The sequence below is a fragment of the Gracilinanus agilis genome, chromosome 1 (assembly GCF_016433145.1).
Source record: "Gracilinanus agilis isolate LMUSP501 chromosome 1, AgileGrace, whole genome shotgun sequence".
NCBI classification, from domain to species: Eukaryota; Metazoa; Chordata; class Mammalia; order Didelphimorphia; family Didelphidae; genus Gracilinanus; species Gracilinanus agilis.
Window position 1 is genome coordinate 541,006,835 of NC_058130.1, and position 13,088 is coordinate 541,019,922.

Sequence of the window (13,088 nt, forward strand, 5' to 3'; positions counted from 1 at the left end):
TAAGAGTATCATTTCTTAATCATGAGATAAGGGCCCTATCTTCTGCATCAGGAGGGAAAGTGGCTGGGTTAAAAGTTTTGTACCAAGAGACAGTGACATTGGGCCTCATCAGCCCAACAAGTCAAACCTTTATAATCAGAGCAATGACTAGGGTAGGGTAACCAGCCAGACTTTTAGAGGGCACTATTTAACACTCATCCTCCCTTCAGCACTATAAATAGCTAATAGCACTTAGTTCACAAGAATAATAAATAAAACAGGTTGGTGTGCTTCTTTCGCCTGGCATCTGTACCCTAGTTAAGTTTTCCCCCCCATAGCCCCATTGCACTTTAATGGCAGCCACTCTAGCTAATCTATGATGGCAATATGGGGCCTCTTTTTCCTTTCTTCTCCCAAGAGAGTCATATTTCCAAGAGGGCCTCTTCTCCATGGGATTATATGTCCTGAGGTCTGGTTTGCCTTTTACCTCCAAAATTAAGTTAAAAAGTCAATTTGAAGACATGTTTCATACTCACTTTCCCTGAGTTCCCAAAATGGCTAATTATAGCTCTGCGCATAGTTTTCTAGGATTTGGGGCTTTAAAGGCTCTTTTTGATTATCCAGTTGAACCTTATCAATTACAGATGAGGAAAGAACCTTGGAGCTTTACCTCTAAAGCAAACCTTCAAGTTCTATATAAATATTAGTTATTATTGGGGGTTGTTGGTACTGAATTCTAGTTATATGTTGTCTATGGTAGCCCTCTGATCTACTAATCTAGTAACCCCATCAGGAAAGGAAATTTGCTTAGACTTGTATGACCTGTTCTTAGTGTTCTTGGAAGCATGCTGGCTTGTAGCAAGGGAATGCATTGAGCTTGGGTGGGGTTGGGTTTCACACTCTATGGCATTATTCCTGTTGACTTCTTCCTTTCTCCTTGTGGTCTCACTGCTGAGTAGTGTCAAAGCCAGGATTTCAAACAGTCCCCTGGAGTATGCTGTTCTGTGATCTATGCATCCTATGCCTCTTGATGGTCATGTTTCTCTTTCAAAGTGCTTATATATTTTTAAAAAGATAAAAAGGAAAAGGTAAGAAAGAAAAGAAAAAGAAAAAATGCACATGTATCATCTCATTGATAGTATGGGTAAAAATTTTGTAAGGAAGGAAGAAAAAAAAGAAATAGGCATTTGTTAGTGTCTACTATGTGCCAGGCACTGTGATAAATGCTTTACAAAATAATATCTCATTTGGTCCTCACAGAAACTCTGTGAGATATGTAGGTGTTATTGTTATTCCCATTTTACCACAAAGGAAACAGGGAGCCAGATGTTAATTTTCTTGCCCAGGGTCACATAGCCTTTTAGTATCTGAATCTAGAATTGAACTCATGGCTTCCTGACTCCAGACTTAGATCTCTATTCACTGCAATCCGTCTGCCTTTTGATCTCAACTAATATTGCCTGTCAAGCCCTGAGAATGAGGTTCTCTATCTCCCTGTCAGGTTCCACCTCCCTCCCCACCCAATGGCAGTGCCATTTTAATGCTATTGGCACTTTTCCCTCATATAATCAGTGATTAGCACTCCAATATAATTTGTCAGTCAATACCTTCTTGACACCATATCAATAAATATTTAATATCAATTAGATTTTACAAAGGGATTTTTACTGAGAGATATAGCAAAGCACAGAGTACAAAAACCTCCAAATCTGGGGCACGCTTTCCCCTCCATGCCTCAGTTCCTGGGGAGAATAGGCCCCAAAGTAAAGAGATTGCTATCAAACATTCCTCCCACCAAGGTCTCTTCTGGGATGAGCATAGCCCCTTGTCTCAGTGTGGAGCTTGATCACTTGTCAGTGGGCCCAGGCACCTCTCAGGGCTAGCTCTTCCCTTTGTGCTTCCTACACCCCTGGCTACTCTTCTGACTTTTTAAAGCTCATGAGATCAAAGAGGTCTAGTGTGTCTCCTGTACTTAGGATGAGAATGAAACAGGTTAGGGACAAAAACGGTTCAGGGAGGTACTTCTATCACCTGGAGGCCCACAATAGTTTAACCCTCCCATAGGCAAGGACAGAGGTTGAGTTCCTCCATGGGAATATTTGGCATATATGGAGCCAGTTAAAAGATTTTTCTTCACCATACAGTAAGAAGCCAGAAAACAGTCACGGACCTCTTTGTGCCCCAAATTAAGGGCAGAGCCTTCCACTATGATACCCAGAAGCAGCCTTGCCAGGCCCCTGATGGGGGCTCTCAGAATAAACTGGGCAGGCTCCAGCAGCTGGGACCCTGGGGTCCTGTTCTCCATTGCATATAGCTTAAAGAAGCCACTTCTCTCTTGGCCATAGATTCTTTTCAATTTCTATAGATTCTGACAGTGAAAAAACAATACTGACTTTAAAATACTTTTCAAGATTTGGATAAGAAGTAGGTTTAGTCAAACTGGAATATACTTTGCAACATATTCTTTGTTTTTTTATTTTACATTAAACCAAGTCAGTGATCTTTTATGCTATGGTAATAAACAGAGTACTAATAATTATGTTACTTTTAAAAAACATGAAGTAGAAAGCAATACCTATTTCACAATATATGGGCCAATCTGCTAGCAGGATGTTCAGAAGTCTTCTTTTTCTTGTAATTATGCTTCTTTAAAAATTTTTTTCTTTGTAAAAATCAGCTGTGTTGGGAAAAAATTGGGTTAAGAACACTGCTGAATAATCAAAGGTTTGTTAATATAATATCTTCTCTTTTTTAAAAACCTTTATCTACCATCTTAGAATCAATAGTGTGTATTGGTTCCAAGGCAATAGAGTGGTAAGGGATAGGTTGACGGTTAAGTGACTTGCCCAGGGTCACACAGCTAAGAAGTATTTGAGGACAGATTTGAACCCAGGACTTCCCATCTCCAGGTCTTATTCTCAATCCAGTAAGCCACCTATCTGCCTACTACTATTTTTTTTTTAACCCTTGTACTTCAGTGTATTGTCTCATAGGTGGAAGATTGGTAAGGGTGGGCAATGGGGGTCAAGTGACTTGCCCAGAGTCACACAGCTGGGAAGTGGCTGAGGCTGGGTTTGATCCTAGGACCTCCTGTCTCTAGGCCTGACTCTCACTCCACTGAGCTACCCAGCTGCCCCTATCTGCCTACTATTAATGAATATTCTATTTAATTTTTTCCTGCAATGAAATTTGCAAGCACCAAAAATTACTTCAGCCTGACTATGCAAATGCAAGTGCTTTTTTTTTTTTTCAGGATAGGGTATTATATTATGTGGTACTTTAAAAATATACCATTAGCAAATATTAGTGAAAATTCCCAAAGTGTTAGCACCCAATACTTCCTCTTCAAATATTAAAAAAGAAATAAAACAACCATCAATTTGTTCTTGATAATAGAGACTGTATAATGAAGGCTGGTTTTTCTGTTTTTGTTTTTTGTATGTTAGCAGAACCCCAGTCTGAATAATGACTGACTATGATGACGCAATGATAAACCTGCTATTTGGGCTCCTACTTCAATGCTCTAGTTTGTTTTGTGAAATAAAAGAAACTCTGGGCTGTTGAAACAGTACAACCTGTTGAAACAGTACGAGACTTCTGGTTGGATGAATCAGCATCATTGCCATTGAAATCCACTTCTGTTTTCTGGATACTTCAATTTTCCAGTTGTACTAGTTTTTTAAGTGAATTCTGCCAAAGAAAATAGCAACAACAGCTGGGAGAATTTACAAGGTTTTGAGATCCACTTGCTGACTTACCCAAAGGAACTGAAAGAAATTTCAGGTGAATATCGACTGTTTATTGTGGGCATATTATAGTGAACAGAAATTATTGAGGTTGTAAGAAAACACCAAGGTAAGTGATATCTAAATTTTATAGGAAGTAAGTATATAGATCTGTGAATGATGGTAATTAAATTAATGACTGCTAATGAAGTTACCAAGAGGTATAGACATAGAGGAGAGGGATGAGCAGAGAGCCCAGGACGGAATTCAGATTCTCAGTGTCTTTGAATGTCTATAACTTTAGTTGTTGCAAGTAAAAGATGAATGTAGTAGTTAATTTGTTATCATCCATAAGTCAATAAGCATTTATTAACTGCCTATTCTGCACCAGGAACCATACTAAATGTAGAGAATAAAAATAAAAGCAAAATGTAGTCCCTAGAGTCAAGGAATTCACGTTCTAACCAAGGTAGTTGGATTTGGGTTTCTTTAAATTAGGGAAACAGGCTATTTGGGCAATGTATTTTTCTTTTTTTTTTTTTAAAACTCTTATTTTCTCTCTTAGAATCCATACTAAATACCAGTTCCAAGGCAGAAGAGTGGTAAAGGGTAAGCCACTGAGGTTAAGTGACTTGTCCAGGGTCACACAGCAAGGAAGTAATTGAGGTTAGATTTGAACTTGGGACCTCCTGTCTCTAGGCCTGGTTCTCTATCCCCTGAACCACATGGCTGCCACACCCCACTAATGTATATTTAAACAGGTTCAAATTTTTTGACTTGTTCTTTATTATTTAGACTACATTCCTGTAATTCAGTTTTATCTACTGATTTGCAGAATTGCAAAGTCCAGATCTGGTGAATTGGAAAGACCAGAAGAAATTTAAAGACAAAAGCAAATATATAGATCTGTCAATCATCTGCTTAGAGATGGTAATTAAATCCAAAGCTGTTGCTGAAGTTACCTTATAGAGGAGAGAGAAGAGGGCCTGGGAGAGAATACAAATTCTCTTAGCCTTTATCTTTCTAGACATAAAATCTAAAAGTGGGTTCCATGGCAAATAAATGCTTGGTGGGACCTTATTTTTTAAATTTTATTTCTTTTGTTTGATTATCTCATGATTGCTTCCATGTATAGATGTAAATTCTCTACTTTTAAGTCATGAAAAGTGTCAATCTGAAAAGATACAGAGCTACCAAAGTAGATATAGTAATGGTCGTTAATTGAGGTAGAAAGATTAATCTGGGAAGATGCACAGAACCTCAGTCCTGGGGCTTCCACTGAACCATAGAATGCAGAGTGCTTATGTAGACTTTGGAGAAGGGGGAGGGCTTATGCCCTCTCACTCACTTGGGACCTGCACTAGCCACAGTCTCAATGACTGGGAGAAGCCTAGCTGCAATCACCAAAGGCCAGGGGACCTGGGAGAAGCCTAAATATAAAAGATAACCTCAGAAGACAAAAAGGATGGGTGCTTGATGGCTTATTGTTTAGTCTGAGACTAGGGTCCATCACGGAGTTTTCCTGAAGGCAAGTTCCCATGGGAGAAAGCAAATTTGGGATTTCATAAAACATGGTGATCAAAAGTAATAATTAACCTTATTTCCTGAATTCTAGTTATAGTGAATATTTAACTTTAGAACTGGAAGGGATCTTGCAGATCATCTAGACTACCAGCTCATTTAAGAGATAAGGACATGGAGGCCCAAAGAAATTAAGTAACTTGTCTGAGGTCATCCAGCTAGTTACTGGCAAAACCAAGAGTAGAACCCAGGCCTCAATTCCAGAAATACCCAATTCTCACTCAAATCCAAATCGAATCAAAGCCTAACAAATACCTGCTGTGTGCAAGGCCACCTATATAAAGACAAAAGAGGGAATGGTCCCAACCCTGGATTGGGGAGAATGTATTCGGCCAGGCCACACAGTGCTTATCCAGATAGAGGTATCACAGATTGGTTTGTTTCCTCCCCTTTCCCAAACAATGTAGGTCTTAAAGATGATCTGGGGATTGCTTTGGCTGCTCCTCGGAAACGCTCTCGCCCACTTCAGCTGCCCCAAGAGCTGCTTTTGCAGGCCCTTGCTGACAGACTGCCGCTTCTCCAACCTCTCTGACATTCCCCAGGGCATCACCCTAGGAACGGAGACTCTCTTTCTGAACGACAACCACTTAACCCAAGTTCCACCTGGAGCCTTTCAGCCATACACCAATCTCACTTTTCTTGGCTTGTCCTACAACCAACTCTCCCTGCAGAATGATACCTTCGATGACATTGGCAAAAGCATCCTTTCCCTGGACCTCGAGAGCAACAACTTGACAGAGTTACCACCTGCTTTGTTTCAAAATACAAAACAACTGGTTTGGCTAAACCTGGCTAAAAACAGACTGAGTGCGCTTCATGGAAAGATTTTTGCCTCCTTGGAAAGACTAACTTACTTGGACCTCTCTCAGAATAGGCTGCAGTTGTCAGTAAATACGTTTACGGGTCTTTCTCAGCTAGATACCTTAATGGTGGCCAGTAATCATCTTCACACAGTCCCGGCAGGTGCTTTTGAACCTGTTCCTAACCTGAAGGTCCTTGATATTTCCAATAATGAAATAAGCAGTTTGCCAGATAATTTGCTTGAAAACTTGACAAATCTTGAGGACTTGCTCCTTGACAATAATAACTTCAAGACAATTCCACCTTCTGCATTCACTATCCTCCCCACCTTAGAGCACTTTTCAATTTCCGGGAACAGCATTCAAAATATTCCTCCTCTTTCATTCACTGGCAATTCTAGCTTAAGGAGGCTTGATCTGTCAAATAATTTAGTGTCTGACCTTCCCTCTCATTTCTTCTCTTTGTTAAAGCAGCTAGAATTTCTTAATCTTTCTGGAAATAATATAGATACTCTTCCAGGAGACATATTTGTAAATAACACTCAGTTAGCATTTCTGCATTTAGACAGAAACCAGTTACACACCATGCCTATTTTTTCTGGCCTTCAAAGACTGAGGGAGTTAACACTCTGTTGTAATGGTATAGAAAACTTGCCCAGAGCCTTCTCAGACAAAATGTATGAATTAGAACTACTGGATCTCTCTAACAACAGTATAACAGAGCCCAAAGGGCTGAATTCTAATATAACTCAAGTAATTTTGACTGGAAATCCAGTCTGTACAAACTCAATGGTTTTCAAAAGCCATTGTTAAAGGAGCAGACCTAGGCTAGGTAAGGCAAAATAAAGAGGATGAGAGTGGCTATGCTAATTAGGCATTTTCTTTTGCTAACAAAAATAAAAGGATATAGTTGTTTGTATTGTCAACCTGAATAAAATGAAACCACCATTGTAGTTATAATAAAGGGTCTTTTGTTTAAAAAATTGTAATCTAGTACATGTATAACTCAGATTGAACTGCTTGCTTGCTCCAGGAGAAGGGAGGAAATGGAGGGAAGGGAGGGAAGGAGAAAAATTGGATCATATAACTTCAGAAAAACTAATGTGGAAATTTGTTATTACATATAATTGGTAAAATAAAATATCTTTATAATAAAAAAATAAAAAGATTTCACTCTGAGTTCTTCCAAAGCACTGTAGTGGGATATAGGACCTTGAAGAAAAACCTAAAGAACCCAGGTTCTAAGGCAGTGATGGGCAACCTTTTGAGCTTGGTGTGTCAAAATTCGCCAAAAAAATGAGCATAACTCAGGTGGTGTGTCACTTTGAGAAAAAAACATAATTTTGCTATATTTATAGTTTAAATACAAAAATGTATAATTGTAATATATAACTGTATTTAATAAATCAAAATAGATAAATCAATATAGGTAGAATTGTCATCTATAGTGCATAGACTGTCTACACTATACTATAACAAATGTTTCATCCTCGGCACATGGCCCCATATTTCTTTGTATGTGGCCACATGCAGCTGCATGTCATCGAAAATGGCTACATGTGACGCACGTGTCATAGGTTTGCCATCACCGTTCTAAAGGATCCGTGAGAAGCAGCAAGCCCCTGACCTCAGGAATGTGGTTTGGCCGGAGGTCACTGGCTCGGGTGGCTTCAGAGGACAGTTGTGTAAACACTGAGATCTGTAAGAAGCAAAGATGGCATACATGTCCCATACATTTATGATCTGAGCCTCTCCTATGGATATGTACCTTTTGCTTATACCTCAGACATCAAAGCTCCTCACACAGATCTGTCACTGACAGACCATTACTAAAAAACCTCAGATTCCCCATCCCTACTTTTCTGTAAACTCTTTGCTTGTCACATAGCCTTCTTGTCTATAAAGGTATATCAGCTCGAATCTCCATCTTGCTTCCCCGGCCAAATTTCACTTAACTCCCTATATATTTAAGAAATGAGGTCTTTATCACAGAAATTTTGCTACAAATTCCCACCACTCCCCTTGCAGTTTCCCATTTTCCTTCTGATTTTGTCTACATTGATTTTGTTGGTACAAAACCATTTTAATTTCATGTATCTTAACCCCTATTCTTGCCCCTACTTCCAAATTTGCTTTTTCTCTTGATAGTATAATTAATTCTAGTTACTTAATCTTGAAACCTTGGAACTCAAAAAATTTTTTTTCAAAGTAACTTGGGAAGATTTTATTTTATTTTGGAAATCTTTATTTAATTAATTAATTAAGAATATTTTGCCATGGTTACAAGATTCATGTTCTTTCTCTCCCCTCCCCCTAACTCCCTCTGGAACTCAAAATTTAAAAAAAATTTAAAACAACATTGATAATTTAAAAAAGAATAGGGGGAAAGATGGTTCACTTTTTCAAAAACCCTCACCTTCCACCTTAGAATCAATAAGAACTAGCCACATTCACAGGAAGAACTGTGGGAGGAAAATCACAGAAGAAAAACAACTGCTTGAACACATGGGCTGTTAGGGATATTATTGGGGATGTAGATGCTAAACAATAACTCTAGTCCAACTATCAATAATATGGAATTAGGTTTTGATCAATGATACATGTAGAACCCAGTGGAATTGTGCGTTGGCTAAGAGGGGTTAGGGGAGTTTGGGGGAGAGGGAAAGAACATGAAATACGTAACTAGGAGAAAATATTCAAAATAAAAATAAATAAATAAATAAATAGAATCTGTTGGATCAAAAAAAAAAAAGAATCAATAATGAGTATTGTTCTAAGATAGAAGAACAGTAAGGCTTAGGCGAATGGAGTTAAGTGACTTGCCCAGGGTAACATAGCTAGAAAGACAGCCACCTAACTGCCCCAATAATTTACATTTGAACATGTTAAGTTGTTTAGACTTGTTTTGATGAGCATTTATCTTATTATTAGTAACTGAGAGCATTCCTTCATTTGTTTTTTTTTTTTTAATTTTTTTTTTAAATTTTAAACCCTTAACTTCTGTGTATTGACTTATAGGTGGATGAGTGGTAAGGGTAGGCAATGGGGGTCAAGTGACTTGCCCAGGGTCACACAGCTGGGAAGTGTCTGAGGCCGGATTTGAACCTAAGACCTCCCGTCTCTAGGCCTGACTCTCAATCCACTGAGCTACCCAGCTGCCCCCTCTTCATGTGGTTTTAAATACTTTTTAGTTCTTTTATGAACTGTTTGTTCGGAGAACAGCTAGGTGGCTCAGGAGATTGAGAGTCAGGTTTAGGGCCTGATATGGTATGATTATGGCCTCATACACATTCCAGCTGTGTGACCCTGGGCAAGTCACTTAATCTCAATTGCTTAGTCCTTACCACTATTCTACCTTAGACAGAATGTAAGAATTTTTTAAAAAATAGAGTGAGCCTGAATTTTGTTGCTATGGGCTCTGTTTAGATTGGACAACATGGTATCTGAATGAGTGAATGACTAGCTGATCCAAATTGTATAGTTCAGAGATAGCCAGTATGATGAACTTGGCAGTTGTATGTCAAAGAAAATTATTATTCACATGAAGAATTAACACTTTTTGAAATGCTTCTACATAAACAAAATTAAAGCTCATAGGATAAGAAGTGAAGCTGATGAATGGGTAAAAAATTTTTATATTAAATTTCTCTGATAAGGATTTTTTATCCAAGATATAAAAATAATTAGCAAATGCTGAACATATTATTTATGTTATGCTTAATATTGTTAAATATTACAACCATATTATTTATGTATAGCCTACTATTATGATATATTACTACCTTACATATGATATTATTATGCAATGTCAGTATTATTAAATATCTTAATTATTTCAATTATCACCTTCTTTGGTATGATGGTACTCAATTCAACTTTATTGAAACTCTTAAGTTTTTACTTTACCTATTTATGCTTCTCTTGAGTGTTGAATTACTCATCACATTTCCTTTTCAGCTCTGACTTTTTGGTTAGGAAAGTCCTCTATTTGAACATGAAATTTAATTATTAATTATTAAATGTCAATTTTCTTACCCTAGAGGATTATGCTCAGTTTTGCTGAGTATGTAATTCTTGATTGTAGTCCTAGATTCTTTGCCTTTTGGAATATCATATTCCATGCCTTCCAGTCCTTTAATGTAGAAGTTGTTAGGTCTGTATGATCCTGACTATGACTCCATGATATTTGAATTGTTTCCTTCTGACTGTGGATAGTACTTTTTCCTTGGTCTGAGAGTTCTAGAAGTTGGCTTTAATAGTAAGAGAGCCTTTTATTTTGAGGTCTCTTTCAGGAGGTGATCAGATCAATTTATATTTTTCTTCTTCTTCAAGGATTTCAGGGCATTTTTCCCTGATGATTTCTTGCAATATGGTATTCAGGCTTTTCTTTTTGTTGTGGCTTTCAGATATTCTGATGATTCTTGGATTCTCTCTCATGGATCAATTTTCTAGGTCAGTCATTTTTCCAGTGAGGTTTTTCAGATTTTTTTCTATGTTTTCATTTTTTAAAAATTTGTCTTATTGTTTCCTAATTCCTAATGTGCATTCATTAACTTCTATTTGTGCAATCCTAATTTTAGGAAGCCATTTTTCTTCCTTGAATTTTTGTGTCATTTCCATTTGGCTAATCCTACTCCTTTTATTTTTTATTTTTTAAACCTTTACCTTCTGTCTTAAAGTCAATACTGTGTATTGGTCTCCAAGGCAGAAGAGTGGTAAGAGCTAGGCAATGGAGGTTAAGTGACTTGCCCAGGGTCACACAGCTAGGAAGTATCTGAGGTCAGATTTGAACCTAGGACCTCCCGTCTCTAGGCATGGCTCTCAATCCACTGAGCCTCCCAGCTGCCCCACCAATCCTATTCTTTAAAGAGTTGTTTTCTTCAGTGTTTTTTTTTTGCCTCCATTTCCATTTGGTCCATTCCATTGGGACTTGTTTTCTTCAATGTATTTTGTGTCCTCCATTTCCTTTTTGACCTATTCTAATATTAAGAAGCTGGTTTCTTCAATGAATTTTCATCCCCCCTTCTCAAAGTTATTGAGTTTTTCTGTTAATTCTCATCATTCAGTTTTTAAACTTCTTTTCAAGTTCTTCCAGCAGTTCTTTTGGGGCCTGACATCCTGTCACACTTTTCTTTGAGGTTTCATATATTTTTCCTTTTTTTGGCATTGTTGTTCTCTCATGGATTCATATTTTGGTCTCCTTGTCACTAACATACATTTCTACTGTCAGGGTTTTATTTATTTTATTATTATTTTTTTTTTGTCTTTTGCTCATTTTTCTAGTTATCCCCCCACACCTATTACCATATCTATTTGTTGAGGTTCTTCTCTGTTCCTGGGGTAGAGGGCATACTGCTCCAAACTTGCAGAACGCTCTTCTCTTGTACTTGGGGTAGGCCCAGCTGCCTTTGTTTCCCATGTATGTATAGCGGTCCTACTGGCTTGCTCTGGGGTGGCTTGGTTGTTTTTTCTAACTATATTCAGCAATCTGTGTTACCAGTTCCCTTGTTGTTTTATGGACTACGATAGTTCCCACTTTGCTGCTTCCCTGCCCCTGCCAAGTGGCTTGGGCTAGGCAGGTCTGCTACTCTTGGCTCTGCTGCTTCAGGCACTCTCCTGCCACATGAGAGTTTGTAGGTTTTCTACCCTCTCTGTCTGCTCTACCTGTGTTGAGTGGTTGGGGCTGGGCTCGATCTCGTTCTGTAGCTTCATCATCATCTGGCAGAGTCACAGTGTATTGGGCTGGTCCTGGTTCTGCTGGTTCTTGCAGATGCTGTGTTGCCCAGGCCAGTGATGGGCAAACTATTTAAAGAGGGGGCCAAAGGAAAGGAAATACTCATCTGTCTGTCTGTTTCTAAGGCAACTCTTTCAATGTTTCATCATATTGTATCCTACTCATTGTATTCGTCAGATTAGGAATAATGTTGCAAGGATGGATAGAACATTTCAGGGGGCCACATCTGGCCCATGGGTTGTAGTTTGTCCATCACTGGCCCACGCTATTCTTTCTACTTGTTTCAATGAGATGTGTTCCTCCTACTTTCTTTTGTTTTGAGGTGATTTATTTGTGTGTGTAGAAATTGGGCAAGCAGAATTTCCTTTCCTCTGCCATTTTAGCTTCCAGCTTATATCATCTAAAATGCGCATATTAATTTTACTATATTACATATTACTACTACATTACATATAATATTATTGTATATTGTTGCCATATTATTCATATAATATATACTATTGTGTATTTATCATATAATTTATATATTATATGCAAACATATGTATATATTTGTGTGTGAATATAGATGTGTATCCAAAAGCCATTCCCTAAGGGACTGAGTCAAAAGTTATGAATAGTTTTCAAAAGAATTGCAAACTATTAACAACCACATAAATGAATGTTCCCTATCATTAATAATGAGAGAAATGCAAATCAAAATGATACTGAGTTTTTATCCCAACACCCAGAAATTGCCAAAGAAGACAAAAGAGGGAAATAATGTTGGAGGGATTGTAGGAAGATAAGTACACTAGTCAATTTTGCAAATTGAGAATCATTATAATCATTTTGGAAAGCAATTAAGAATTATGTAAATAAAGTGACAAAAAAATGTCCATACCATTTGACCCAGAGATTCCACTACCACTACTACTACCACTACTAGCTAGTATTTATATATAATACCTACTATGTGTCAGGCACTGTGCTAAGCTTAACAATTATTATCTCATCTGATCCTTAAAACTTTAAAAAAAATTTTTTAAACATTTATTAATAATCATTTTTAACATGGTTACATGATTCATGCTCCTATTTTCCCCTTCACCCCCGCACCCCCCCCCCCACCCATGGCCGACGCACATTTCCACTGGTTTTATCATGTGTCATTGATCAAAACCTATTTCCAAATTGTTGATAGTTGCATTGGTGTGGTAGTTTCAAGTCTACATCCCCAATCATGTCTGCCTCAACCCATGCGCTCAAGCAGTTGTTTTTCTTATGTTTC

General features: G+C 37.9%; 1 protein-coding gene across 1 annotated transcript; it reads left to right on the forward strand.

Moving 5' to 3' along the window:
- The first annotated feature begins 5,701 nt into the window (after positions 1–5,701).
- On the forward strand, positions 5,702–7,122 carry LOC123231744 (insulin-like growth factor-binding protein complex acid labile subunit). Its single transcript, XM_044658050.1, has one exon. The coding sequence runs from the start codon at positions 5,702–5,704 to the stop codon at positions 6,896–6,898; it is 1,197 nt and encodes a 398-aa protein (XP_044513985.1). The 3' UTR covers positions 6,899–7,122.
- Positions 7,123–13,088: the final 5,966 nt, after the last annotated feature.